The 27659-nt window shown below is 39.3% G+C and overlaps 1 protein-coding gene across 1 annotated transcript in view; it reads left to right on the top strand.

Moving 5' to 3' along the window:
- Window positions 1-27659, top strand: part of LOC128660489 (uncharacterized) — an 808651-nt gene that overhangs the window by 549793 nt on the left and 231199 nt on the right. Inside the window, exon 9 of the mRNA XM_053714366.1 lies at window positions 15441-15665. Within this exon, the coding sequence (XP_053570341.1) occupies window positions 15441-15665 (225 nt within the window). The remainder of the gene's footprint in view (window positions 1-15440; window positions 15666-27659) is intronic.

Raw genomic sequence — 27659 nt, 5'->3', positions numbered from 1 at the left:
TGTTACATAAGCATCTGGCGGGCGTACCAGACGTGCAATCTTTTTGTCAGGCCTTGGTCAGGATCAGGCCTGTGTTCAAACCAGTTACTCCTCCCTGTAGTCTTAATTTAGTTCTTAAGGTTCTTCAAGGTGCTCAGTTTGAGCCTATGCATTCCTTAGATATTAAGTTATTTTGGAAAGTTTTGTTTCTTGTTGCTATTTAATCTGCTCGTAGAGTGTCAGAGCTCTCGGCATTACAGTATGAGTCTCCTTACCTTATTTCTTTTACAAGATATGACGAGTCCACGGATTTCATCCTTATGGGATTACGCCTCCTGGTCAGCAGGAGGAGGCAAAGAGCACCACAGCAGAGCTGTATATATAGCTCCGACCTTCCCTCCCACCCCAGTCATTCTCTTTGCCTGTGTTAGTGATAGGAAGAGGTAAAGTGAGGTGTTAGTTTAGATTGAGTACTATTTTACTCAGGGTGGAGCATCAGATGTTTCAGCAATGGGAACTGAGAAGTTTTTCTACTTTATCACTTCACTCCCCATGCTGGTGCTGCCCTGCTGATGGTCTTATAAGATGTCACATAAGGACCTATTTGTCCCCACAGACCTACAGGAGGTGATGTAAAGAGTCCTCTTCTTAGTGTTTGGCAGGTTCAGTTCAGCACTACGGCATGTACAGTCTTTTTGTTTTCCGGGGAGAGTGTAGCTCAGAACAGACTGGACGTGGGGTAACTAACTTTCAATTAAGTTTTATTTCCCTATCTGTTTCCCTTCTAATACAATCTATATAATAAGCAGTGACTTGGTGTTATGTGACCCGGTTTCACTCGGGTCAAGAATGGTGACACGCTATATGCAGGCTGATGCTGGAGAAAAGATCCTGCGCAAAAAGGGTGCTTAATACCTTTATTTTAGGAGGCATTGTTTTTTTGAGGGACACATTGGCTTTTTTACAAGTCATTGACTTTGTACATGTGACGCTTTTTCGTTCTGTATACCGCCCACGAAGGAAGGGGCTTGTGTTCGCGCGCTTTGCTGCGCACTTGTTATTCCGGCTTCTACACGGAGGTACATTACGGAGCTCCTGTTGCTTCCTAGGTCCGCTTGGTTTAACTAAATACTTAGGCAGTGGTGCTGGGAACATCTTGTTGGTGTAAGGTAGGTGCCACAGCGGAGCTGTGGTTAGGTGCAGGGGTTAATTTTAGTCACGATACAGGAAGGGCTATAATAACCTAAGATGTAAATTTATCTGCTATAGCAACTGCATATTGCTTGTTTGTTACACTTTTTACAGTAAAAACTTATATCACATTACAGTGAAAATTTATGTAGTTTTAAAATTTAAACGCACAGTACCTTTTTGTTATTTCATATATCTGACACGACCAATATTGCTCTTGTTTTTCTTTTTATCATGGATGACCTACTGGAACAGACTTGTTCTATGTGCTTAGCTGCCAATGTGGAACCCCCTCTTACATTTTGTCCCTCCTGTACTGAGAGGGCTCTACAGTTTAAAGAACAAATTTTCTTTAATGCAAATAACTCTAAGGATGCTTCTCAGCTTGATGAGACTCAGGATATGCCGCAACTTTCTCCCAAAGTGTCACAGCCTTTAACACCCGCTCAGGCGCCGTCAACTGCGTCCACTTCATTTACTCTGCAGGATATGGCGGCAGTTATGTCATCTACTCTGACAGAAGTTTTGTCTAAGTTGCCAGTGTTGCAAGGCAAACGTAGTAGAAGAGCGGACCAGGTGGTCCAGGCAACTTCTGACTCTTTTATGGCGATCTCCGATGTACACTCCCAGGGCTCTGAAGTGGGAGGTAGGGAGACTATCTGAAGGGGAATTGTCTGATTCAGGAAGTGCATTACCCCAGACAGATTCAGACGTAATGTCCTTCAGATTTAAGCTTGAACACCTCCGTCTGTTGTTGCAGGAGGTTTTGCTGACTCTGGATGATTGTGACTCTATTTTGGTACCACCAGAGAAATTGTTTAAGATGGACAAATACTTAGAGGTTCCTTCTTATTCTGATGTTTTTCCGGTTCCTAAGAGAATTTCGGATATTATTACATGGGTATTCAGTTTTCACCTTCCCCTACCTTTAAGAAAATGTACCATATAGCTGACAACGTTCGGGATTCTTGGCAGACGGTCCCTAAGGTGGAGGGAGCTATATCTTCCCTGGCTAAGCGTACGACTATCCCTATTGAGGACAGTTGTGCTTTCAAAGACCCTATGGACAAAAAGTTGGAGGGTCTTCTAAAGAAACTATTTATTCATCAAGGGTTTCTATTACAACAGACAGCCTGCATTGTCCCAGTTACAACTGCGGCCGCCTTTTGGTTTGATGCCTTAGAAGAGTCTCTTAAGACTGAGACTTCTTTAGATGAAATAATGGATAGAATTAAGGCCCTTAAGCTGGCAAATTCTTTTGTTACGGATGCCGCTTTCCAGATCGCCAAATTGGCGGCTAAGAATGTAGGATTTTCCATTTTAGCATGCAGAGCCTTATGGCTAAAATCTTGGTCTGCAGATGTGTCCTCTAAATCCAAGCTTTTGGCCATTCCTTTCAAAGGTAAGACCCTATTCGGGCCTGACTTGAAAGAGATTATTTCTGACATTACAGGAGGTAAGGGTCATCTCCTACCTCAGAATAAGACTTCTAAGCAGAGGGGTAGACAGAGTAATTTTCGTTCCTTTCGAAATTTCAAGGGAGTCCCCTCTATCTCTTCCGCTAAACAGGAAGGGAATTTTGCACAAGCCACGTCCGTCTGGAGACCAAACCAGGCTTGGAACAAGGATAAACAACCCAAGAAGCCCGCTGCTCCCAAGACAGCATGAAGGGGCGGCCCCCGATCCGGGATCGGTCTAGTAGGGGGCAGACTTTCTCTCTTTGTCCAGGCTTGGATAAGAGATGTTCAGGATCCCTGGACACTGGAAATCGTGTCTCAAGGGTATCAGCTGGAGTTCAAACATTCCTTCCCAAGGGGAAGATTCCTTCTTTCACGATTGTCTGTAGACCTGATAAAAAGAGAGGCGTTCTTACGTTGTGTAAAAGACCTCTCCACTATGGGAGTAATTTGTCCCGTTCCAATTCTGGAACAGGGGCAGGGGTTTTACTCAAATCTTTTCGTGGTTCCCAAAAAAGAGGGAACGTTCCGACCCATTTTAGATCTCAAGATTCTAAACAAGTTTCTAAGAGTCCCATCCTTCAAGATGGAGACTATTCGGACAATTCTTCCATTGATCCAGGAGGGTCAATATATGACTACCGTGGATTTAAAGGATGCATACCTTCACATTCCTATCCACAAAGATCACCAATTCCTAAGATTTGCCTTCCTGGACAAACATTTTCAGTTCGTGGCTCTTCCCTTCGGACTGGCCACGGCACCCAGGATCTTCACAAAAGTTCTAGGGTCTCTGCTGGCCGTTCTCAGACCATGGGGCATTGCAGTGGGCCTTATCTGGACGATATTCTGATCCAGGCGGCATCTTATCAACTGACAAAGTCTCATACCGACATGGTTCTGTCTTTTCTAAGGACTCACGGGTGGAAGGTGTACCTAGAAAAGAGTTCACTAATTCCACAGACAAGGGTTTCTTTCCTTGGAACTCTAATAAATTCTTTATCCATGAAAATTTTCTTGAAAGAGGTCAGAAAGTTAAAGATTCTGAATACATGCTGAGCTCTTCAGTCCAATCCTCGGCCTTCAGTGGCTCAGTGCATGGAGGTAATTGGATTGATGGTGGCGGCAATGGACATAATTCCGTTTGCTCGTTTTCATTTCAGACCTCTACAACTGAGCATGCTCAGACAGTGGAATGGAGATTATGCAAATTTATCTCTTCAGATAGATCTGGATCAAGAGACTCTTTTCTTTGGTGGTTGTCGTAGGATCATCTCTCCCGGGGGATGTGTTTCCACAGGCCCTCGTGGGTGATCGTGACAACAGATGCCAGCCTTCTAGGATGGGTTGCAGTCTGGAATCCCCTGGAGGCTCAGGGTGTGTGGACTCGGGAGTCTCTACTCCCAATCAATATTCTGGAATTAAGAGCGATATTCAATGCGCTTCAGGCTTGGCCTCAGTTGGCTTCAGCCAAATTCATCCGGTTTCAGTCGGACAACATCACGACTGTGGCTTACATCAATCATCAGGGAGGAACAAGGAGTTCCTTAGCGATGACAGAAGTATCCAAGATAATTCGGTGGGCGGAGGCTCACTCTTGTTATCTGTTAGCAATATACATCCCAGGAGTGGACAACTGGGAAGCGAGCAGACAGACGTTTCATCCGGGGCAATGGGAACTCCATCCGGAAGTCTTTGCCGCTCTGATTCTCAGGTGGGGCAGACCGGAATTGGATCTGATGGAGTCTCGTCAGAATGCCAAGCTCCCAAGATACGGATCCAGATCAAGGGATCCTCAGGCCGAACTGATAGACGCCTTGGCGGTGCCTTGGTCGTTCAACCTAGCTTATGTGTTTCCACCGTATGCTCTCCTTCCCCGGGTGATTGCACGGATCAAACAGGAGATGGTTTCGGTAATTCCAATTGCTCCTGCGTGGCCGCACAGGACTTGGTATGCGGATCTGGTGGACATGTCCTCTCTGCCACCGTGGAAGCTTCCATTGAGGCAGGACCTTCTCATTCAGGGACCCTTCAATCACCCGAATCTAGTTTCTCTGCAGCTAATTGCTTGGAGATTGAACGCTTGATTTTATCTTAGCAAGGGTTCTCTGATTCAGTCATTGATACCTTGATTCAGAGACGTAAGCCTGTTACTAGAAAGATTTACCATAAGATATGGCGTAAATATCTTTATTGGTGTCCAAGGACTACTCATGGAGTAGGGTTAGGATTCCCAGGATTTTATCTTTTCTCCAAGAAGGATTGGAGAAAGGGTTTTCAGCAAGTTCCTTAAAGGGACAGATTTCTGCTTTGTCTATTCTGTTACACAAACGTCTGTCAGATGTTCCAGACGTTCAATCTTTTTGTCAGGCTCTTACTAGAATCAGGCCAGTGTTTAGACCAATTGCTCCTCCTTGGAGTTTGAATTTAGTTCTTAATGTTCTTCAAGGGGTTCCGTTTGAACCTATGCATTCCATAGATATTAAGTTGTTATCTTGGAAAGTTTTTTATTTTTGGTTGCTATTTCTTCTGCTCGCAGAGTTTCTGAGCTTTCAGCTTTACAATGTGATTCTGCTTATCTTATTTTCCATTCTGATAAGGTGGTCTTACGTACCAAACCTGGTTTCCTTCCTAAGGTTGTTTTTAATAAGAATATTAATCAGGAAATTGTTGTTCTTTCCTTGTGTCCTAATCCTTCTAAGAAGGAGCGTCTGTTACATAACTTAGATGTGGTTTGTGCCCTGAAGTTTTACTTGCAGGCGACTAAGGATTTTCGTCAATCATCTTCTCTATTTGTTGTTTTTTTCTGGAAAACGTAGGGGCCAGAAAGCTACGGCTACCTCTCTTTCTTTTTGGCTGAAGAGTATCATCCGTCTTGCTTATGAGACTGCTGGACAGCAGCCTCCTGAAAGAATTACGGCTCATTCCACTAGGGCTGTGGCTTCCTCATGGGCATTTAAGAATGATGCTTCTGTGGAACAGATTTTCAAGGCTGCAACTTGGTCGTCTCTTCACACTTTTTCCAAATTTTCCAAAAAATATACTTTTGCCTCGTCCGAGGCTGTTTTTGGGAGAAAGGTTCTTCAAGCAGTGGTGACTTCTGTTTAGTTTCCTGTCTTGTGCCTCCCTTTTATCCGTGTCCTATAGCTTTGGTATTGTATCCCATAAGTAAGGATGAAATCCGTGGACTCATCGTATCTTGTAAAAGAAAAATAAATTTATGCTTACCTGATAAATTTATTTCTTTTACGATATGACGAGCCCACGGCCCGCCCTGTCAATTTTTCAGACAGGTTTTTATTTTTGTTAAAGTTCAGTCACCTCTGCACCTTGGCTTTTCCTTTCTCATCCTAACTTCGGTCGAATGACTGGAGTGGGAGGGAAGGGAGGAGCTATATATACAGCTCTGCTGTGGTGCTCTTTGCCTCCTCCTGCTGACCAGGAGGCGTAATCCCATAAGTAAGGATGAAATCCGTAGACTTGTCATATCGTAAAAGAAATACATTTTTAATTCGAATAAGGTAGTTTTACGTACAAAATTAGGGTTTCTACCTAACATAATTTCTGACCGGAACATTAATCAGGAGATTGTTGTTCCTTCCTTGTGTCCTAATCCTTCTTCTCAGAAGGAACGACTTCTGCACAATCTGGACGTGGTACGTGCGCTAAAATTTTATTTACAGGCGACTAAGGATTTTCGTCAGTCTTCTGCCTTGTTTGTGATTTTCTCTGGGAAACGTAAGGAAAGCTACGGCTTCTCTTTCTTTATGGCTGAAAAGTATCATACATTTTGTCTATGAAACTGCTGGACAGCAGCCTCCAGAGAGAGTTACGGCTCATTCTATGAGGGTTGTTTCTTCCTCATGGGCATTCAAAAATGAAGCTTCTGTGGAACAGATTTGCAAGGCTGCAACTTGGTCCTCTCTTCACACTTTTTCAAAATTCTATAAATTTGACACTTCTGCCTCGGCTGAGGCTGCTTTTGGGAGAAAGATTCTTCAAGCAGTGGTGCCTTCCGTTTAGGTTCCCTGTCTTGTCCCTCCCTTATCTGTGTACTCTAGCTTGGGTATTGATTCATATTAGTAATTAGATGATCCGTAGACTCATCGTGTCATTAGAAAGAAAACAAAATGTATGCTTACCTGATAAATTTCTTTCTTTCTTGACACAATGAGTCCATGCCCCGCCCTGTTTTTTTGACAGGATGTTGGTATGTTATAAACTTCAGACACCTCTGCACCTTGTTACTTCCTTTCTCTCCTTTATTTTGGTCGAATGACTGGGGTAGGAGGGAAGGGAGATGATATTTAACAGCTTTGCTGTGGTGCTCTTTGCCGCCTCCTGCTGGGCAGGAGTGATATATTCCATTAGTTATTAGATGATCTGTGGACTCATCGTGTCAAGAAATAAATAAATTTATCAGATAAGCATAAATTTTTTTTTTTTTTTCAATATTTAGTTTTTTTTGCAATCATGTTTCAAACTTAGCGTATTAGAAAGGATAAAGTATGAAGCAATGTTAGCACTTCCCTTCAGGTGATCGCTGCCAGTCCCGGTTCTCCCAAACCGTGTATAGAAGCAGAAAGTGTTGACAATGGCGGCACTGTGTCACCTCCAGGGAACCAAGCTGCCCACGTCATCTGAGTCAACCTTGTTGCTTTCACCTCCAAAATAAAATACAATGTGAGTATGACCAGTTTGTGAGCCTACCACATTGTCTGAAATCTGCTACACTATTATGAGCTATTTTATTTTGAAGGTGAAAGCAACAGCAAACTGAACCTGCCTCGGACATTACCATAGGATTTGAGCTGCATTTCCATGTTTCTGACAAAGCTAAGTGTGTTTGTTGTAAAAATATGTATCTTCATTCATTCTTCAGCTCAATTTTGTGGCTCTTATTTTGACAATTTATAAAATGCTGATAATATTTCTATGAATACAAATGCACCCACTGTTATTCCATCTCATTCTAATGTACAAAGCATTCCTGCAGAAATTAAAGATTGTATTGCTTCAGTTATAGAGAAGACAATGACTGCTATTCCGCATTCAAATAAACGTAAAAGGGTTTTGCAACATTTTCCTAAACCTAGTAAAGTTCTGACCTTCAGCATACTAACATATCCTCTACTGATGGGGTTTCTTTTAATTCAGAGGATGCCACGTCAGAGACAGATATACACAAATCCTTTTTTATTTAAAGGGACAGTCAACACCAGAATGTTTGTTGTTTTAAAAGATAGATAATCCCTTAATTACCAATTCCCCAGTTTTGCATAACCAACACAGTTATAATTATAAATATTTTACCTCTGTAATTACCTTGTACCTAAGCCTCAGCAGACTGCCCCCTTATTTCAGTTGTTTTGACAGACTTGTTAAATTCATGTGCAGCCTTCAAGGTCTAAGAAATTAGCATATGAACCTCCTAGGTTTAGCTTTCAACTAAGAATACCAAGTAAACAAAGCAAAATTGGTGATAAAAGTAAATTGGAAAGTTGTTTAAAATTACATGCCCTATTTAAAACATGAGTTATTTTTGGACTTGACTGTCCCTTTAAGAATATATTTGCTCTGTCTTAAAGGAAGTTTTGTTTATTTTGGGTATTGAGGAGTCTAAACCTCCTGATGATAATGCTAGTAATGGTTTAAATTCTGTATTTAAGACTACTGTTATTACTCCTGAAGTATTTCCTATTCCAGACGCTATCTCCAATGTGATTTCTAAAGAATGGTCTAAACCTGGTACCTCTTTTAACCCTTCTTCTAGGTTTAAGACATAGCATCCTTTACCTGTGGCAAATTTAGAGCTTTGGGAAACAGTCCCTAAAGTTGATGAGGCAATTTCCACTTTTGTCCAACGTACTACTACTATTCCTATGGAAGATAGTACTTCTTTTAAGGATCCTTTAGATATTCTAACAACATTAATAGGGAAATTATTGTTCCTTCCTTGTGTCCTAATCCAAAGAATACTCTTGAAAGATCTTTACATTCTTTGTATGTGGTAAGAGCTTTTAAATATTGTGTTGATGCTACTAGAGAGTTCAGAAAGTCTATTTGTCATTTCTTCTGGTTCTAGAAAATGTCATAAAGCCGCTGCCATTTCTTTGGCGTCTTGGTTGAAACTTCTGATTCACAAAGATTTTTTGGAGGCGCCTCAGAGAATAACGGCTCATTCTACAAGATCAGTTGCCACATTTTGGGCTTTCAAGAATGAAGCTTCAGTTGATAAAATCTGCAATGCAGCCACTTGGTCTTCTTTGCATATCTTTACTAAATTATCATTTCTTTCATGTAATTGGCAAGAGTCCATGAGCTAGTGACATATGGGATATACAATCCTACCAGGAGGGGCAAAGTTTCCCAAACCTCAAAATGCCTATAAATACACCCCTCACCACACCCACAATTCAGTTTTACAAACTTTGCCTCCTATGGAGGTGGTGAAGTAAGTTTGTGCTAAGATTTCTACGTTGACATGCGCTTCTCAGCATTGTTGAAGTCCGATTCCTCTCAGAGTACAGCGAATGTCAGAGGGACGTGAAGGGAGTATCACTTATTGAATACAATGATTTCCCTAACGGGGGGTCTATTTCATAGGTTCTCTGTTATCAGTCGTAGAGATTCATCTCCTAACCTCCCTTTTCAGATCGACGATATACTCTCAATTTACCATTACCTCTACTAATAACTATTTTAGTACTGGTTTGGCTATCTGCTATATGTGGATGGGTGTCTTTTGGTAAGTATGTTTTTATTTTCTTAAGACACCTCAGCTATGGTTTGGCACTTTATGCATTTATATAAAGTTCTAAATATATGTATTGTACTTATATTTGCCATGAGTCAGGTTCATGTATTTCCTTCTGCAGACTGTCAGTTTCATATTTGGGTAATATAAACATCTTTTAAATATGAAATTTATTTCTTACCTGGGGTTTAGTCTTTTTTTCAATTGACTACTTCTTACAAAATTGCGGGCGGTATTAGGCCCGCGGGTGCGACAAATGCTAAACTTTATTGCGTCATTTTTGGCATGAAAATTTTTTTGACGCAAAAAAGTACGTCTAAGACGCAAGTTCGTCACTTCCGGCGTCGAGACCTTTCACACTGTTGCGTCATTAGTGACGCGAGTGTGTCATTTCCGGTTATTTTTTTGGCGCCAAAAAAGTTTAGTTACGTTGTGCGTCATACTTGGCGCAAAACTTTTTTATTATTTCAATACCCCATTGATGTGTGCCTCTTGCTTTTTTCTATCAGAGGGCTTTGCTATTTACATTTTTTCCCATTCCTGAAACTGTCATATAAGGAAATAGATAATTTTGTTTTATATGTTGTTTTTTACCTTACATTTTGCAAGATATCTCAACATGATCCTGCCTCAGAAGCTTCTACTGGAACATTGCTGACTGACATCGGTTCAACCAAAGCTAAGTGCATTTGTTGTAAAATTGTAGAAATGATCTCGCCGAATGTCATTTGTAATAGTTATCATGATAAACTTTTACATGCAGATAGTGTATCCATTAGTAATAGTACATTGCCAGTTGCAATTCCTTCTACTTCTAATGTGCATAATATACCTGTAAATTTTAAAGAATTGTTTCTGATTCTATTCTGAAGGTTTTGTCTGCATTTCCACCTTCAAATAAACGTAAAAGGTCTTTTAAAACTTCTCCTTTAGTTGCTGAAATTTCAAATGAGACATTGACACTAACAAATCTACTTATTTATTTTAAATTGAGTATATGCGTTCTTTTTTAAAAGAAGTGTTAATTACTTTGGATATTGAGGGAACCAGTCCTCTTGACGTTCAGTCTAATAAACGTTTAAATGCTGTTTTTAAACCTCCTGTGGTTTTTCCAGGGGTTTTTCCGATTCCTGAGGCTATTTCTAATATGATTTCTAAAGGAATGGAATAAGCCAGGTACTTCTTTTATTCCTTCTTCAAGGTTTAAAAAAATTGTATCCTTTACCAGCAAAATCTATAGAGTTTTGGGAAAAGATTCCCAAAGTTGATGGGGCTATTTCTACTCTTTCTAAACGTACCACTATTCCTATGGAAGATAGTACTTCCTTTAAGGATCCTTTAGATAGGAAGCTTGAATCTTATCTAAGGAAGGCCTATTTATATTCAGGTCATCTTCTTAGACCTGCAATTTCTTTGGCTGATGTTGCGGCTGCATCAACTTTCTGGTTGGAGAATTTAGCACAACAGGAATTGGATTCTGACTTATATAGCATTATTCGCTTACTGCAATATGCTAATAATTTTATTTATGATGCTATTTTTGATATTATCAAAATTGATGTTAGATCCATGTCTTTAGCTATTTTAGCTAGAAGAGCTTTGTGGCTTAAATCCTGGAATGCTGATATGACATCTAATTCTAGATTACTATCTCTTTCTTTCCAAGGTAATAATTTATTTTGGTTCCCAGTTGGATTCTATTATTTCAACTGTTACTGGGGGAAAGGGAGTTTTTCTGCCTCAGGATAAAAAAACGTAAGAGTAAATCTAAGGCTTCTAACTGTTTTCGTTCCTTTCGTCAGAATAAGGAACAAAAAGTTCAATCCTTCCCCCAAGGAATCTGCCTCCAATTGGAAGCCTTCCTCAAATTGGAATAAATCCAAGCCTTTTAGGAAACCAAAGTCAGCCCCTAAGTCCGCATGAAGGTGCGGCCCTCATTCCAGCTCAGCTGGTAGGGGGCAGATTAAGGTTTTTAAAGGATATTTGGGTAAAATCTCTTTAAAATCAATGGATTCAGAGCATTGTCTCTCAAGGGTATCGAATAGGATTCAGAGTAAGACCTCCTGTGAGAAGATTTTTTCTCTCACGTATCCCAGTAAATCCAGTAAAAGCTCAGGCTTTCCTGAAGTGTGTTTCAGACCTGGAGTCTTCAGGGGTAATCATGCCAGTTCCTCTTCTGGAACAAGGTTTGGGGTTTTATTCAAATCTATTCATTGTCCCAAAGAAGGAAAATTTATTCAGACCAGTCCTGGATCTGAAAATTTTGAATAGTTATGTAAGAGTACCAACTTTCAAGATGGTGACTATAAGGACTATTCTGCCTTTTGTTCAGCAAGGACATTATATGTCCACAATAGACTTGCAGGATGCATACCTTCATATTCCGATTCATCCAGAACATTATCAGTTTCTGACATTCTTTTTTCTAGACAAGCATTACCAATGTGTTGCTCTTCCATTTGGCCTTGCAACAGCTCCAATAATCTTTTCAAATGTTTTGGGTGCCCTACTCTCTGTAATCAGAGAACAGGGTATTGCGGTGTTTCCTTATTTGGACGATATCTTGGTACTAGCTCAGTCTTTAAGTTCTGCAGAATCTCACACAAATCAACTAGTGTTGTTTCTTCGGGAACATGGTTGAAGGATCAATTTACCAAAGAGTTTCTTGATTCCTCAGACAAGGGTCACCTTTTTAGGCTTCCAGATAGATTCAGTGTCCATGACTCTGTCTCTAACAGACAAGAGACGTTTAAGATTGGTTGCAGCCTGCCGGCACCTTCAGTCTCAGTCATTCCCTTCAGTGGCTATGTGCATGGAAGTTTTAGGTCTCATGACTGCAGCATCGGACGCTATCCCCTTTGCTCGTTTTCACATGAGACTTCTTCAGCTTTGTATGCTGAATCAATGGTGCAGAGATTATACAAAGATATCACAATTAATATCCTTAAATCCCAATGTACGACACTCTCTGACATGGTGGATAGATCACCATCGTTTAGTTCAAGGGGCTTCTTTTGTTCGGCCAACCTGGACTGTGATCACAACAGATGCGAGTCTCTCAGGTTGGGGAGCTGTTTGGGGATCTCTGACAGCACAAGGGGTTTGGATATCTCAAGAGGCGAGATTACCAATAAATATTTTAGAACTCCGTGCAATTCTCAGAGCTCTTCAGTTTTGGCCTCTATTAAAGAGAGAACCGTTCATTGATTTCAGACAGACAATATCACAACAGTGGCATATGTCAATCATCAGGGTGGGACTCACAGTCCCCAAGCTATGAAAGAAGTATCTCGAATACTTGGCGGAATCCAGCTCCTGTCTAATCTCTGCGGTGCATAGCCCAGGTGTAGACAATTGGAAAGCGGATTATCTCAGCCGCCAGACTTTACATCCAGGGGAGTGGTCTCTCCATCCAGATGTTTTTTCTCAGATTGTTCAGATGTGGGGTCTTCCAGAGATAGATCTCACGGCCTCTCATCTAAACAAGAAACTTCCCAGATACCTGTCCAGGTCCAGGGATGTTCAAGCGGAAGCAGTGGATGCACTGACACTTCCTTCGTGTTATTATCCTGCTTACATCTTCCCGCCTCTAGTTCTCCTTCCAAGAGTGATCTCCAAAATCATCATGGAACAGTCTTTTGTGTTGCTGGTGGCTCCAGCATGGCCACACAGGTTTTGGTATGCGGATCTGGTTTGGATGTCCAGTTGCCCGCCTTGGCCACTTCCTTTACGGCCGGACCTACTATCTCAAGGTCTGTTTTTTCCATCAGGATCTCAAATCATTAAATTTGAAAGTATGGAAATTGAACGCTTAGTTCTAAGTCATAGAGGTTCCTCTGACTCAGTGATTAATACTATGTTACAAGCTCGTAAATCTGTCTCTAGAGTTTGGAAGACTTACATTTCATGGTGTTCTTCTCATAAATTCTCCTGGCATTCTTTTAGAATTCCTAGAATTTTACAGTTCCTTCAGGATGGTTTGGATAAGGGTTTGTCTGCAAGTTCCTTGAAGGTCAAATCTCCGCTCTTTCTGTTTTATTTCACAGAAAGATTGCTATACTTCCTGATATTCACTGTTTTGTACAGGCTTTAGTTCATATTAAGCCTGTCATTAAATCAATTTATCCTCCTTGGAGTCTTAATTTGGTTCTTAAGGCTTTACAGGCTCCTCCATTTGAGCCTATGCATTCTTTGGACATTAAACTACTTTCTTGGAAAGTGTTTTTTTCTTTTGGCTATCTCTTCTGCTAGAAGAGTTTCTTAGCTATCTGCTCTTTCTTGTGAGTCTCCTTTTCTGATTTTTCATCAGGATAAGGCAGTTTTGCGGACTTCTTTTCAATTTTTACCTAAGGTTGGGAATTCTAACAACATTAGTAGATAAATTGTGGTCCCTTCCTTATGTCCTAATCCTAAGAATTCTTTGGAGAGATCCTTACATTCTTTGGATGTGGTAAGAGCTTTGAAATATTATGTGGAATCTACAAAAGATTTCAGGAAGACTTCCAGTCTCTTTGTTTTATTTTCTGGTCCTAGGAAAGGTTAGACGGCTTCTGCTATTTCCTTGGCTTCTTGGTTGAAACTTTTGATTCATCAAGCTTATTTGGAGTCGGGTCAGGCCCGCCTCAAAGAATTACAGCTCATTCTACTAGATCAGTCTCCACTTCGTGGGCCTTTAAGAATGAAGCTTCAGTTGATCAGATTTGCAAAGCGGCGACTTGGTCCTCTTTGCATACATTTACTAAATTCTACCGTTTTCATGTATTTGCTTCTTCGGAAGCAGTTTTTGGTAGAAAAGTTCTTCAGGCAGCTGTTTCAGTTTGATTCTTCTGCTTTGATTTAAGTTTTTTTCTTTCAAAAATGAAAAGAAACTTATTTTTTTGGGTTGTGGATTAATTTTTCAGCAAAATATGGCTGTTTTTATTTTTTCCCTCCCTCTCAAGTGACTCTTGAGTGGAAGACTCCACATCTTGGGTATTGATATTCCATATGTTACTAGCTCATGGACTCTTGCCAATTACATGAAAGAAAACATAATTTATGTAAGAACTTACCTGATAAATTCATTTCTTTCATATAGGCAAGAGTCCATGAGGCCCACCCTTTTTATGGTGGTTATGATTTTTTGTATAAAGCACAATTATTTCCAAATTTCCTTTGTTGGTGCTTTCTACTCCTTTCTTTATCACCCCACTGCTTGGCTATTCGTTAAACTGAATTGTGGGTGTGGTGAGGGGTGTTTTTATAGGCATTTTGAGGTTTGGGAAACTTTGCCCCTCCTGGTAGGATTGTATATCCCATATGTCACTAGCTCATGGACTCTTGCCAATATGAAAGAAATTCATTTATCAGTTAAGTTCTTACATAAATTATGTTTTTTGTATTTTTGCTTCTTCAGAAGCAGCTTTTGGTAGAAAGGTTCTTCAGCCAGCTGCCTCAGTTTGATTCTAGTGCCTATTATTTATGCTTTTTGAATTAAGAAAACTTAATAATTATTTTTTTTAAATTTCTCAACAGAAATAACTGTTTTTATTTTATCCCTCTATAGTTACTCATGGAATTCCACATCTTTGATATTATATCCCATCAGTAACTAGCTTGTGGACTCTCGCCACCTATATGACAGAAAACATGTATTTCTTTCATGGTGGCGAGAGTCCCAAGACCCACCCATTTTTTGGGGGTTATGATGTTTTTTTGTATGCTTTTATTCCTTATACACCTCACTAACTTGGCTATACGTTAAACTGAGGTATGAGTGAGGTGTGAGATGTATTTATAGGCATTTGAGGTTTGGGAAACTTTGCCCCCTCCTGGTAGGAATGTATATTCCATCAGTAACTATCTTGTGGAATGAAAAGAAATGAATTTATCAGGTATGTTATTACATAAATTATGTTTTTCTATAAAGTAATGGATGCCACCATTTTGAAATAAAGTAGCCTGTACTTACCAGATCTTCTCTGCTAATGCCAGTTCTGAAAAGAGAGGGTATTTAATGTAATAATATAATAATGTATAATGGTGAGAGTTTTTCTTTGTTTTTTTTTGTTTTTTAGTCGAAGCATCACCCTGATATTTTAGTTACGGGTGGAAAAAATGTAAAAAAAAATTTGAATGTCCTAGCACGTGACCTAGAAAAGCTGATTGGAAGGAACAAAATAAAGGAATTAACTGACAAGGAACTAAAGGAAAAAATGAATGAAAATGTGCAGAAAGAATCTACCTCAAGCGTAAATACAGACCCTGCAAACAATGAAATAAAAAGCCTGCCTAGTGAAACAGTAAGTTGGTCATCGCTAACAAACTATTCTTTACTCTTGGGTAATTAGAAGAAATGTACTTAATTTATTTTGTACTTTACCCCTTCCTAGTAAGATTATCAGAATCCTAACATAATCTACAATATGGAATTTTGGACTGTGTCAGATTCTTGCAGAAAAAGGGTTCTGCTTGAAGAGGGCCTAAATTTAAGGGGAAAAAAGCTTCTGCTATGTCCTCATCACGATTGAGAGCTCTGGTTAGTTACAGGAAAAAAGAATATTCTAAAGAAACTATCTAGATGGTCTCATGACAAACTTCATTTTTCATGCTATTGTGTGTATCTACGAGCATAAATGGTGCTTCCCCAAGTCAATTCTGTAGTCAAGAAAGGTTTAGTAGTATCTCTGTACAATAATAGATTAATAATAATTAATGTTTTTAATAATAAATAATCCCAAAAGTTACCCTTGTAAACAGCAAACACCACACACTACTAATAATAGTTTGTAATGTTTTCAGGAAGACCCCTCCCCTACCTCAGAAAACTCCTCCTCCCTTTTATAGTAATAATCAATGCCTGTATTCAGCTCCAGTCACTCATTTCTTGTTTATTGCTTTTTAAAATGCACAAGTTTTATTCTGAAACTGCATTTAGGGGTATCAGATAACTTCCCAGTCCACTTTGAGAGTGCAAGCCGTTACGAGAGTTTGTATAAAATGGCTTCTAAACAGCCAATCAAGACTACTACTTTAAGGAAGTTGGAGGGTTCTTGGTCTTTATCAAGTCAAAAAAAATAAAGTAAACATAATTAAAAAAAGGTTTTCAAAACTAAACTATAGTGGATTCCTTCTTATGCCCTCTGTTGTTCAGGCTCAATAATACACTGGTTATGATTTTATGCGCTCATGTACTGAAACAAATATTTTTATATAAAAAATGTAAATAGTTGTTGCCAACTTAATATTATTTGTTATCTATTGTCACCACTGTGATGGTATATGAGTTACTTATCCGAAAATTTGAAAAACCTTGAAAATATTTAAAAGCTGTCTAGATAAAAATTAAAATACAATGAATAAAACTGAATGAAAAAAAAGATATGTTAAAAAATACAAATATTCCCTGATTCTGAAATAACTAATCAAATCCCCTTATTCCTAAAAGAGATATGTGTTAAACCATCTATGATTTAAAAAAGTCCATATATATAAAATAATAGCAGCCAATTGATCTGAAATTTGATACTTTAGGATTGTACTGGGACTTGAGAAAATTGGTCTTTTGCAGTTCTATGTAACAGTACCTTAGGTGTTAATGACAGAAGATATTTATAAGTTCCTTGAATATTCCTGAGTTTATAGGAGATAATGTTCAATTGAACCGTAGAAGAGCAAAAAATATTTTGATTGCAGTGCCACTGTAGTGCCGCCTGGTCGCAGCCAGCAATCCCACTGGTCCCGGCTCAGATATGGTTACATGAAATGAAAGAAAAGACAGGCGCACAAGGCACGATTCAAGTGTAGGGTTTTATTATACTAGTGAAACACACGGTTAAAAACACTTACTAGATAAAAGTTAAAAGTCAGCATTGAGAGCATATGCTCGTTAGGATTATCGCAGCTCCTGCAGCACCAGGGAGATAGTTGGTCCTTCTCCTCTCCGTTTACAACAAGACTAAGTGGGCGGCGGTGTTCCGGATCCTGTCACCCCAGTCTTAGTAACGCTAGTGCTGAACAGTATTCTTTAACTGCTTTCCTGCAAAGTCTTTTGTTCGGATGCCCGACGCGTTTCCCCCGACTCCGTACCATTTGAGTCACGCCATTATAGACAATTGAATACTGAGGAAAGTTTCCATTACCAGAATAAGAATTATGATAGCTCAAATGAATCCTATAGCTACCATCATAATCATAATAGTAATTTCAATAATCAGCCCTTACAATGGAGACGTAGAAATAGCCATAGAGATAATGCCAATACAGCAAATAACTACAATAGACAAGGTTCAAATTTTAATAGATTTGCCCCTCTTGCACATAGAGATAGCTATAGGACAACATCAAACTGGGAAAGGAATGATGCAAGACAAGGGATGAATCACAGCAAAACCGATTCACCCTTTTATAATGAGAACAGTACAACTATGTTTAATTGGGAAAGAAATGGGGCCAAACCTAAAAATATATATGAGGAAAAACATTTTTTAGGCCCAGATCAGGCAAAAAATCACAATCCACTACAACAAGACAGAACAAAACAAAGAAAAAGGTCTTTAGAAAAAGAAGACGGGGAAATAGAGCAGGAAAACTCATACAGGCTAGCAGGAAAAATAAGGAAAGAATAGGGGAAGCCAAAAAAGATATTTTTAATCTAGCCCAAATAGATTTAGATCACAATGATATATCTCTACTACAAAAAGGACTAAATTTTGCCCCAAAATCAAAACCAAATAAATTTGAAATGTTTGTTGATATTCACAAGTACGTCAGAAAATTAACTTTAAAAAGATATTTTTAAAAAAATCCAGAATATAGAGATAGACCTAATAAGGAATATTTGGAGGCAGGGGATCTAGGGACTCTAAATATTTTTAAAAATCTTGAAAACATTGATCATATTTTACCTAATGAAGATTTTAACGATGATTTTTTAAACATATTAAATTTATCCACCCATGAGAATGAACTGACGATTCAGCATTCGGATTTTAAAGCAAAGTCCACTTTTAACCCAGTAGGAGCACAAGGAGAATATATATCGGCTTTTAATAAATTAACATTCAAAGAAATAGAGGAACAATTTAAAGATGAAAATAAATTTATTAATAAACACAATGATAACCTAAGTATTTTGGAAAGGAAATCCCTGAAAAAATTGGGTGACAATAGAGAAATTATTATCCGCCCGGCTGATAAGGGCGGGGGGATAGTAATCCAAAAGAGAGAAGATTACCTAAAAGAGGCTATGGAATTATTAGGGGACGAAGATACTTATCAAATTTTATTAACAGATCCAACTGAAAATTTTAATAAAGAGTTAAATAAATTACTAAGCAAAGCAAAATTGGAAGGGATATTAAACGATGATGAATATAAATATATATATACTCCACAACCAAATATACCAATCATATACCATCTTCCGAAAGTACATAAGGACCAAAAAAACCCGCCCGGTAGACCAATAATCTCCGGGATTGGGTCCATCACAGATAAGCTCTCAAAATATGTAGATTTCTTTCATGTAATTAACAAGAGTCCATGAGCTAGTGACGTATGGGATATACATTCCTACCAGGAGGGGCAAAGTTTCCCAAACCTTAAAATGCCTATAAATACACCCCTCACCACACCCACAAATCAGTTTTACAAACTTTGCCTCCAAGGGAGGTGGTGAAGTAAGTTTGTGCTAGATTCTACGTTGATATGCGCTCCGCAGCAAGTTGGAGCCCGGTTTTCCTCTCAGCGTGCAGTGAATGTCAGAGGGATGTGAAGAGAGTATTGCCTATTGAATGCAGTGATCTCCTTCTACGGGGTCTATTTCATAGGTTCTCTGTTATCGGTCGTAGAGATTCATCTCTTACCTCCATTTTCAGATCGACGATATACTCTTATATTTACCATTTCCTCTACTGATTCTCGTTTCAGTACTGGTTTGGCTTTCTACAAACATGTAGATGAGTGTCCTGGGGTAAGTAAGTCTTATTTTCTGTGACACTCTAAGCTATGGTTGGGCACTTTATTTATAAAGTTCTAAATATATGTATTCAAACATTTATTTGCCTTGACTCAGAATGTTCAACTTTCCTTATTTCCAGACAGTCAGTTTCATATTTGGGATTATGCTTTAAATTATCATATTTTTTCTTACCTTAAAAAAATTTGACTTTTTTCCCTGTGGGCTGTTAGGCTCGCGGGGGCTGAAAATGCTTCATTTTATTGCGTCATTCTTGGCGCGGACTTTTTTGGCGCAAAAATTCTTTTCCGTTTCCGGCGTCATACGTGTCGCCGGAAGTTGCGTCATTTTTGACGTTATTTTGCGCCAAAAGTGTCGGCGTTCCGGATGTGGCGTCATTTTTGGCGCCAAAAGCATTTAGGCGCCAAATAATGTGGGCGTCTTATTTGGCGCCAAAAAATATGGGCGTCGCTTTTGTCTCCACATTATTTCAGTCTCATTTTTCATTTGCTTCTGGTTGCTAGAAGCTTGATGTTTGGCATTTTTTTCCCATTCCTGAAACTGTCTTATAAGGAATTTGATCTATTTTGCTTTATATGTTGTTTTTTCTCTTACATATTGCAAGATGTCTCACGTTGCATCTGAGCCAGAAGATACTACAGGAAAACCACTGCCTGCTGGATCTACCAAAGCTAAGTGTATCTGCTGTAAACTTTTGGTAGCTATTCCTCCAGCTGTTGTTTGTAATAATTGTCATGACAAACTTGTTAAAGCAGATAATATTTCCTTTAGTGATGTACCATTGCCTGTTGCAGTTCCCTCAACATCTAAGGTGCAGAATGTTCCTGATAACATAAGAGATTTTGTTTCTGAATCCATAAAGAAGGCTTTGTCTGTTATTTCTCCTTCTAGTAAACGTAAAAAGTCTTTTAAATCTTCTCTCTCTACAGATGAATTTTTAAATGAACACCATCATTCTGATTCTTTGGACTCTTCTGGTTCAGAGGATTCTATCTCAGAGATTGATGCTGATAAATCTTCATATTTATTTAAGATGGAATTTATTCGCTCTTTACTTAAAGAAGTACTAATTGCTTTAGAAATAGAGGATTCTAGTCCTCTTGATACTAATTCTATACGTTTGGATAAGGTTTTTAAAGCTCCTGCGGTTATTCCAGAAGTCTTTCCTGTTCCTAATGCTATTTCTGCAGTAATTGCTAAGGAATGGGATAAATTGGGTAATTCATTTACTCCTTCTAAACGTTTTAAGCAATTATATCCTGTTCCGCCTGACAGGTTAGAATTTTGGGACAAAATTCCTAAAGTTGATGGGGCTATTTCTACCCTTGCTAAACGTACTACCATTCCTACGTCAGATGGTACCTCGTTTAAGGATCCTTTAGATAGAAAAATTGAATCTTTTCTAAGAAAAGCTTATCTATGTTCAGGTAATCTTCTTAGACCTGCTATATCATTGGCTGATGTTGCTGCAGCTTCAACTTTTTGGTTGGAAACTCTAGCGCAACAAGTAACAAATCGTGATTCTCATGATATTATTATTCTTCTCCAGCATGCTAATAATTTCATCTGTGATGCCATTTTTGATATTATTAGAGTTGATGTTAGATTTATGTCTCTGGCTATCTTAGCCAGAAGAGCTTTATGGCTTAAGACCTGGAATGCTGATATGGCTTCTAAATCAACTCTACTTTCCATTTCTTTCCAGGGAAACAAATTATTTGGTTCTCAGTTGGATTCTATTATTTCAACTGTTACTGGTGGGAAAGGAACTTTTTTACCACAGGATAAAAAGTCTAAAGGTAAAAACAGGGCTAACAATCGTTTTCGTTCCTTTCGTTTCAACAAAGAACAAAAGCCTGATCCTTCGTCCTCAGGAGCAGTTTCAGTTTGGAAACCATCTCCAGTCTGGAATAAATCCAAGCCTGCTAGAAAGGCAAAGCCTGCTTCTAAGTTCACATGAAGGTACGGCCCTCATTCCAGTTCAGCTGGTAGGGGGCAGGTTACGTTTTTTCAAAGAAATTTGGATCAATTCTGTTCACAATCTTTGGATTCAGAACATTGTTTCAGAAGGGTACAGAATTGGTTTCAAGATGAGACCTCCTGCAAAGAGATTTTTTCTTTCCCATGTCCCAGTAAATCCAGTGAAAGCTCAAGCATTTCTGAATTGTGTTTCAGATCTAGAGTTGGCTGGAGTAATTATGCCAGTTCCAGTTCCGGAACAGGGGATGGGGTTTTATTCAAATCTCTTCATTGTACCAAAGAAGGAGAATTCCTTCAGACCAGTTCTGGATCTAAAATTATTGAATCGTTATGTAAGGATACCAACGTTCAAGATGGTAACTGTAAGGACTATATTGCCTTTTGTTCAGCAAGGGAATTATATGTCCACAATAGATTTACAGGATGCATATCTGCATATTCCGATTCATCCAGATCATTATCAGTTCCTGAGATTCTCTTTTCTAGACAAGCATTACCAATTTGTGGCTCTACCGTTTGGCCTTGCTACAGCTCCAAGAATTTTCACAAAGATTCTCGGTGCCCTTCTGTCTGTAATCAGAGAACAGGGTATTGTGGTATTTCCTTATTTGGACGATATCTTGGTACTTGCTCAGTCTTTACATTTAGCAGAGTCTCATACGAATCGACTTGTGTTGTTTCTTCAAGATCATGGTTGGAGGATCAATTTACCAAAAAGTTCTTTGATTCCTCAAACAAGGGTAACCTTTCTGGGTTTCCAGATAGATTCAGTGTCCATGACTCTGTCTTTAACAGACAAGAGACGTCTAAAATTGATTACAGCCTGTCGAAATCTTCAGTCTCAATCATTCCCTTCGGTAGCCTTATGCATGGAAATTCTAGGTCTTATGACTGCTGCATCGGACGCGATCCCCTTTGCTCGTTTTCACATGCGACCTCTTCAGCTCTGTATGCTGAACCAATGGTGCAGGGATTACACGAAGATATATCAATTGATATCTTTAAAACCGATTGTTCGGCACTCTCTAACGTGGTGGACAGATCACCATCGTTTAATTCAGGGGGCTTCTTTTGTTCTTCCGACCTGGACTGTAATTTCAACAGATGCAAGTCTCACAGGTTGGGGAGCTGTATGGGGATCTCTGACGGCACAAGGAGTTTGGGAATCTCAGGAGGTGAGATTACCGATCAATATATTGGAACTCCGTGCAGTTTTCAGAGCTCTTCAGTTTTGGCCTCTTCTGAAGAGAGAATCGTTCATTTGTTTTCAGACAGACAATGTCACAACTGTGGCATACATCAATCATCAAGGAGGGACTCACAGTCCTCTGGCTATGAAAGAAGTATCTCGAATTTTGGTTTGGGCGGAATCCAGCTCCTGTCTAATCTCTGCGGTTCATATCCCAGGTGTAGACAATTGGGAAGCGGATTATCTCAGTCGCCAAACGTTGCATCCGGGCGAATGGTCTCTTCACCCAGAGGTATTTCTTCAGATTGTTCATATGTGGGGGCTCCCAGAGATAGATCTGATGGCCTCTCATCTAAACAAGAAACTTCCCAGGTATCTGTCCAGATCCCGGGATCCTCAGGCGGAGGCAGTGGATGCATTATCACTTCCTTGGAAGTATCATCCTGCCTATATCTTTCCGCCTCTAGTTCTTCTTCCAAGAGTAATCTCCAAGATTCTGAGGGAATGCTCGTTTGTTCTGCTAATAGCTCCGGCATGGCCTCACAGGTTTTGGTATGCGGATCTTGTCCGGATGGCATCTTGCCAACCATGGACTCTTCCGTTAAGACCAGACCTTCTGTCACAAGGTCCTTTTTTCCATCCGGATCTGAAATCCTTAAATTTAAAGGTATGGAGATTGAACGCTTGATTCTTGGTCATAGAGGTTTCTCTGACTCCGTGATTAATACTATGTTACAGGCTCGTAAATCTGTATCTCGAGAGATATATTATAGAGTCTGGAAGACTTATATTTCTTGGTGTCTTTCTCATCATTTTTCTTGGCATTCTTTTAGAATACCGAGAATTTTACAGTTTCTTCAGGATGGTTTAGATAAGGGTTTGTCCGCGAGTTCTTTGAAAGGACAAATCTCCGCTCTTTCTGTTCTTTTTCACAGAAAGATTGCTATTCTTCCTGATATTCATTGTTTTGTACAAGCTTTGGTTCGTATAAAACCTGTCATTAAGTCAATTTCTCCTCCATGGAGTTTGAATTTGGTTCTGGGAGCTCTTCAAGCTCCTCCGTTTGAACCTATGCATTCATTGGACATTAAATTACTTTCTTGGAAAGTTTTGTTCCTTTTGGCCATCTCTTCTGCTAGAAGAGTTTCTGAATTATCTGCTCTTTCGTGTGAGTCTCCTTTTCTGATTTTTCATCAGGATAAGGCGGTGTTGCAAACTTCTTTTGAATTTTTACCTAAAGTTGTGAATTCCAACAACATTAGTAGAGAAATTGTGGTTCCTTCATTATGTCCTAATCCTAAGAATTCTAAGGAGAAATCATTGCATTCTTTGGATGTTGTTAGAGCTTTGAAATATTATGTTGAAGCTACGAAATCTTTCCGTAAGACTTCTAGTCTATTTGTTATCTTTTCCGGTTCTAGGAAAGGCCAGAAAGCTTCTGCCATTTCTTTGGCATCTTGGTTGAAATCTTTAATTCATCTTGCCTATGTTGAGTCGGGTAAAATTCCGCCTCAGAGAATTACAGCTCATTCTACTAGGTCAGTATCTACTTCCTGGGCGTTTAGGAATGAAGCTTCGGTTGACCAGATCTGCAAAGCAGCAACTTGGTCCTCTTTGCATACTTTTACTAAATTCTACCATTTTGATGTATTTTCTTCTTCTGAAGCAGTTTTTGGTAGAAAAGTTCTTCAGGCAGCGGTTTCAGTTTGAATCTTCTGCTTATGTTTTTTGTTAAACTTTATTTTGGGTGTGGATTATTTTCAGCAGGAATTGGCTGTCTTTATTTTATCCCTCCCTCTCTAGTGACTCTTGTGTGGAAAGATCCACATCTTGGGTAGTCATTATCCCATACGTCACTAGCTCATGGACTCTTGTTAATTACATGAAAGAAAACATAATTTATGTAAGAACTTACCTGATAAATTCATTTCTTTCATATTAACAAGAGTCCATGAGGCCCACCCTTTTTTGTGGTGGTTATGATTTTTTTGTATAAAGCACAATTATTCCAATTCCTTATTTTATATGCTTCGCACTTTTTTTCTTATCACCCCACTTCTTGGCTATTCGTTAAACTGATTTGTGGGTGTGGTGAGGGGTGTATTTATAGGCATTTTAAGGTTTGGGAAACTTTGCCCCTCCTGGTAGGAATGTATATCCCATACGTCACTAGCTCATGGACTCTTGTTAATATGAAAGAAATGAATTTATCTGGTAAGTTCTTACATAAATTATGTTTTTTTCTTGCAACCTCTGGTAAAATCCACCAGATCTTATTTAAAAGACACTACCGAAGTGATTACCAAATTTGAAGGGATTAACTGGGAGGAAGATATGATCTGGTTAACATGCGATGTTGCATCGCTATATACGTGTATACCACATTCTAATGGCATCCAAAAAGTGGAGTTAGAATTATTAAATTGGTCCTTTCCTTCTAACCAAATTGAATTTTTAATAGAGAGTATAAAATTTCTTTTAAATAAAAAAAAATTTATTTTTTAAAACAAATTTTATGTACAGAAAAGAGGAACGACAATGGGTACCACCTTTGCCCCCTCATACGCGAATTTGTATGTAAATGCGTTTGAAAATAACTATGTATGGGAAAATAACCCTTTTTTTAGTAATATTCTAATTTATGCAAGATACATAGATGATATTATCATTCTATGGAATGGCAATGAAGAACGAGTAAATGATTTTATGGACCATCTGAATAGTAATGATTTTAATTTAAAATTTACTAAAAATATATCAAAAGAAAAAATAGAATTTTTGGATTTGATTCTTTTTAAAGATTTACAAGGGAAAATTGCTGTAAAAACAGTGGGGGACTTCCGGCTGGGGGCGGAGCAGGTAGGTAGCGTGCAGGTAGCTACCACCAGCTCTGTTTTTCTCGTCAAAGGGAATTTTTCTATTCTCCAGCCACTCGTAGTAAGCCTTGTCCTAGGATGTCTTGCTAGGACCGGCTGTGGGTCTTTGGACCACGACTAGGAAGTCTCCGTGAGGCTGAATAAGCTCTTTCGCTAAGAGCACCTGTATAAGCTGTAACGGCTGTACTAAACATCGGCTGCCGTATGAACTGGTCTTAAGGAGAGACGGCGCCCTGGTAAAGCTGATACTTGGCTGAACTGTTATAGGCGGAAGCAATTCTGGAATTGGCTATTGCCGCTACACCTACAGCGGGCCCCGTCTCAAAAGAACTCTCCAACAGATACAAGTACTACAAGACAGATGGCTTTCTGAGAGATAAGGCTATCTAGCGAATCGCAACATTTTTGGTTTGTTAAACCCACTCTGTTTAGTCGAAAACTTTACCTGTCCCAGGCTGTGAGATATCCTGGAGGCGGAGCTCTGCAGACGGCGCGTACACACCTCCGATCCTGGTATCGGTTCCATTGACCTCTCAGTGCTAGTGCAGCGTGGAGGATTCCCGGCACAGCGTTCAGATTTGAGCAACCTTAACAGCAATAGAGGGCGGCATTGCAGGCTGGCTTACAAGGCTCCGGATCTTCACAAGATTGCCATTGGCTGCCTAATGACAAAGTTGGGCATAGCTTCTAAGGGGTGACAGTACTGCAGAGCGGAGTGCAGTGGGACTGCTTTGGATCCTTAACTGGCTGACGACACAGAGTGGGTAAGACAGGCCATTTAGCTCTCTCTCAGGATATCGTCTTGATAAGTGCATAAGTTTGACAGCACGAAGGACAGGACAAGAGAGCAGGTTCTGTTGCTTTTTGTTTTCCCTATGCAGCTATGGTTATTCAGGCTTATTAGACTCTCTGCATAAACTGTTATAATATAGCAGGACTTTTGAAAACCGCTAGAGAGGGCTTGGTCTGTGAATTTGCATTCTGAAAAGATGGGTCTCTCATGAACCACATAGAATAAGCTGGGTGTCGTTTGATGCTCATCAGAGCAGACATGGCTAAATCGATAGCAGAATGTATGGTTTAAGCTAAAGTTGATGGGTTATATAGATCTGTTTAAGATATTTTTGCATTACATATTGTCTAATCAATTCTGCATGTTTAGTTTATGTGAAACATATGCTTAACATTATCAGTGCACTTGAACTTTAAATTTAGTTCTCTGCTATACATATCTTCCTGTCCCCTTACAGCATCCTCTAGGTAACACTTGAGGGGGGAGGGGGACAACTGTGTGCTCTGAGATTAATTAAATGGTTAAGATTAGGAATAACATAGTAAGAAATTGGTAGAAAGGGAAGAAGAAGGGAAAGGATCTCAAACAGGTCAAGGGCGAGAAGGGGAATATCGAAGGGGGAACAACATAGGGACAGCCTAATACTTACCTCATTTTTTAGAGCTGTATTAAGGCGGGCTCCACCTAATGTAGGATAAGAAATAACAAGCAACAAGATTCATAGATTAAACCGTGAGAAGTAGAAGATAATACTCTAGTAATACTGAGGATTTGCCTTATTAAGGGGACCACTGTTACAGAAAGTTAAGCTGTAGTTTGAAGGGTGGCTTTTAGTTTTTAGTCTGAATAAGACTTAAAAAGTAGATTTTTCTTTGGGGGGGGGGGGGGTTTCCCCTTACCCCCCCCCCCCCTTTTTTTTTTTTTTTTTTTTTGTGTATACACTAAGCACAGTTGGTATAATCACTGACCTTTTTTTCACTTTCCGTCACTCACATTGACGCACACGTTTCCTTATTTTCCTTGTTTTTTTTATATATGTTCTTTTTTTCTCACTTTCAGAGCTTGTAACACAAGCTCCCTTACTTAATATTAAGTGGCTTAATTGCCACCAAGTCACAACTACACTCCAGAAATACACATTAACACAGTGAATGGATAGATTTCTCACGAACCACAAAGGTTCTTCACCGAAAATGCCACCCAAACTAAAAGATAAGCGTAGCAACACGAAAAACTCAGATAACTTATTAGACACCTCACAAGAACGAGGAGTAATTTTTCCTGGTGCTAATGACATGACGGAATTCGCTACTGAGGTAGCCAAATTGATGACCCCACAATTGGATCTGATTAAAACTGAAATTAAGACTGAGATCCATAGTTTAAAAGAAGAAATTAGGCAGTTCACGGTGAGACTTACGGAGGTAGAGACCAGGGTCTCGGAAGTGGAGGACAGAGTGGAGGTTCAAGGCTCAGATA

Source organism: Bombina bombina, chromosome 5 (assembly GCF_027579735.1).
Source record: "Bombina bombina isolate aBomBom1 chromosome 5, aBomBom1.pri, whole genome shotgun sequence".
NCBI classification, from domain to species: domain Eukaryota; kingdom Metazoa; phylum Chordata; class Amphibia; order Anura; family Bombinatoridae; genus Bombina; species Bombina bombina.
The sequence above is the reverse complement of the archived record's forward strand: the minus strand, read 5'-3'. Positions and strand labels throughout refer to the sequence as shown.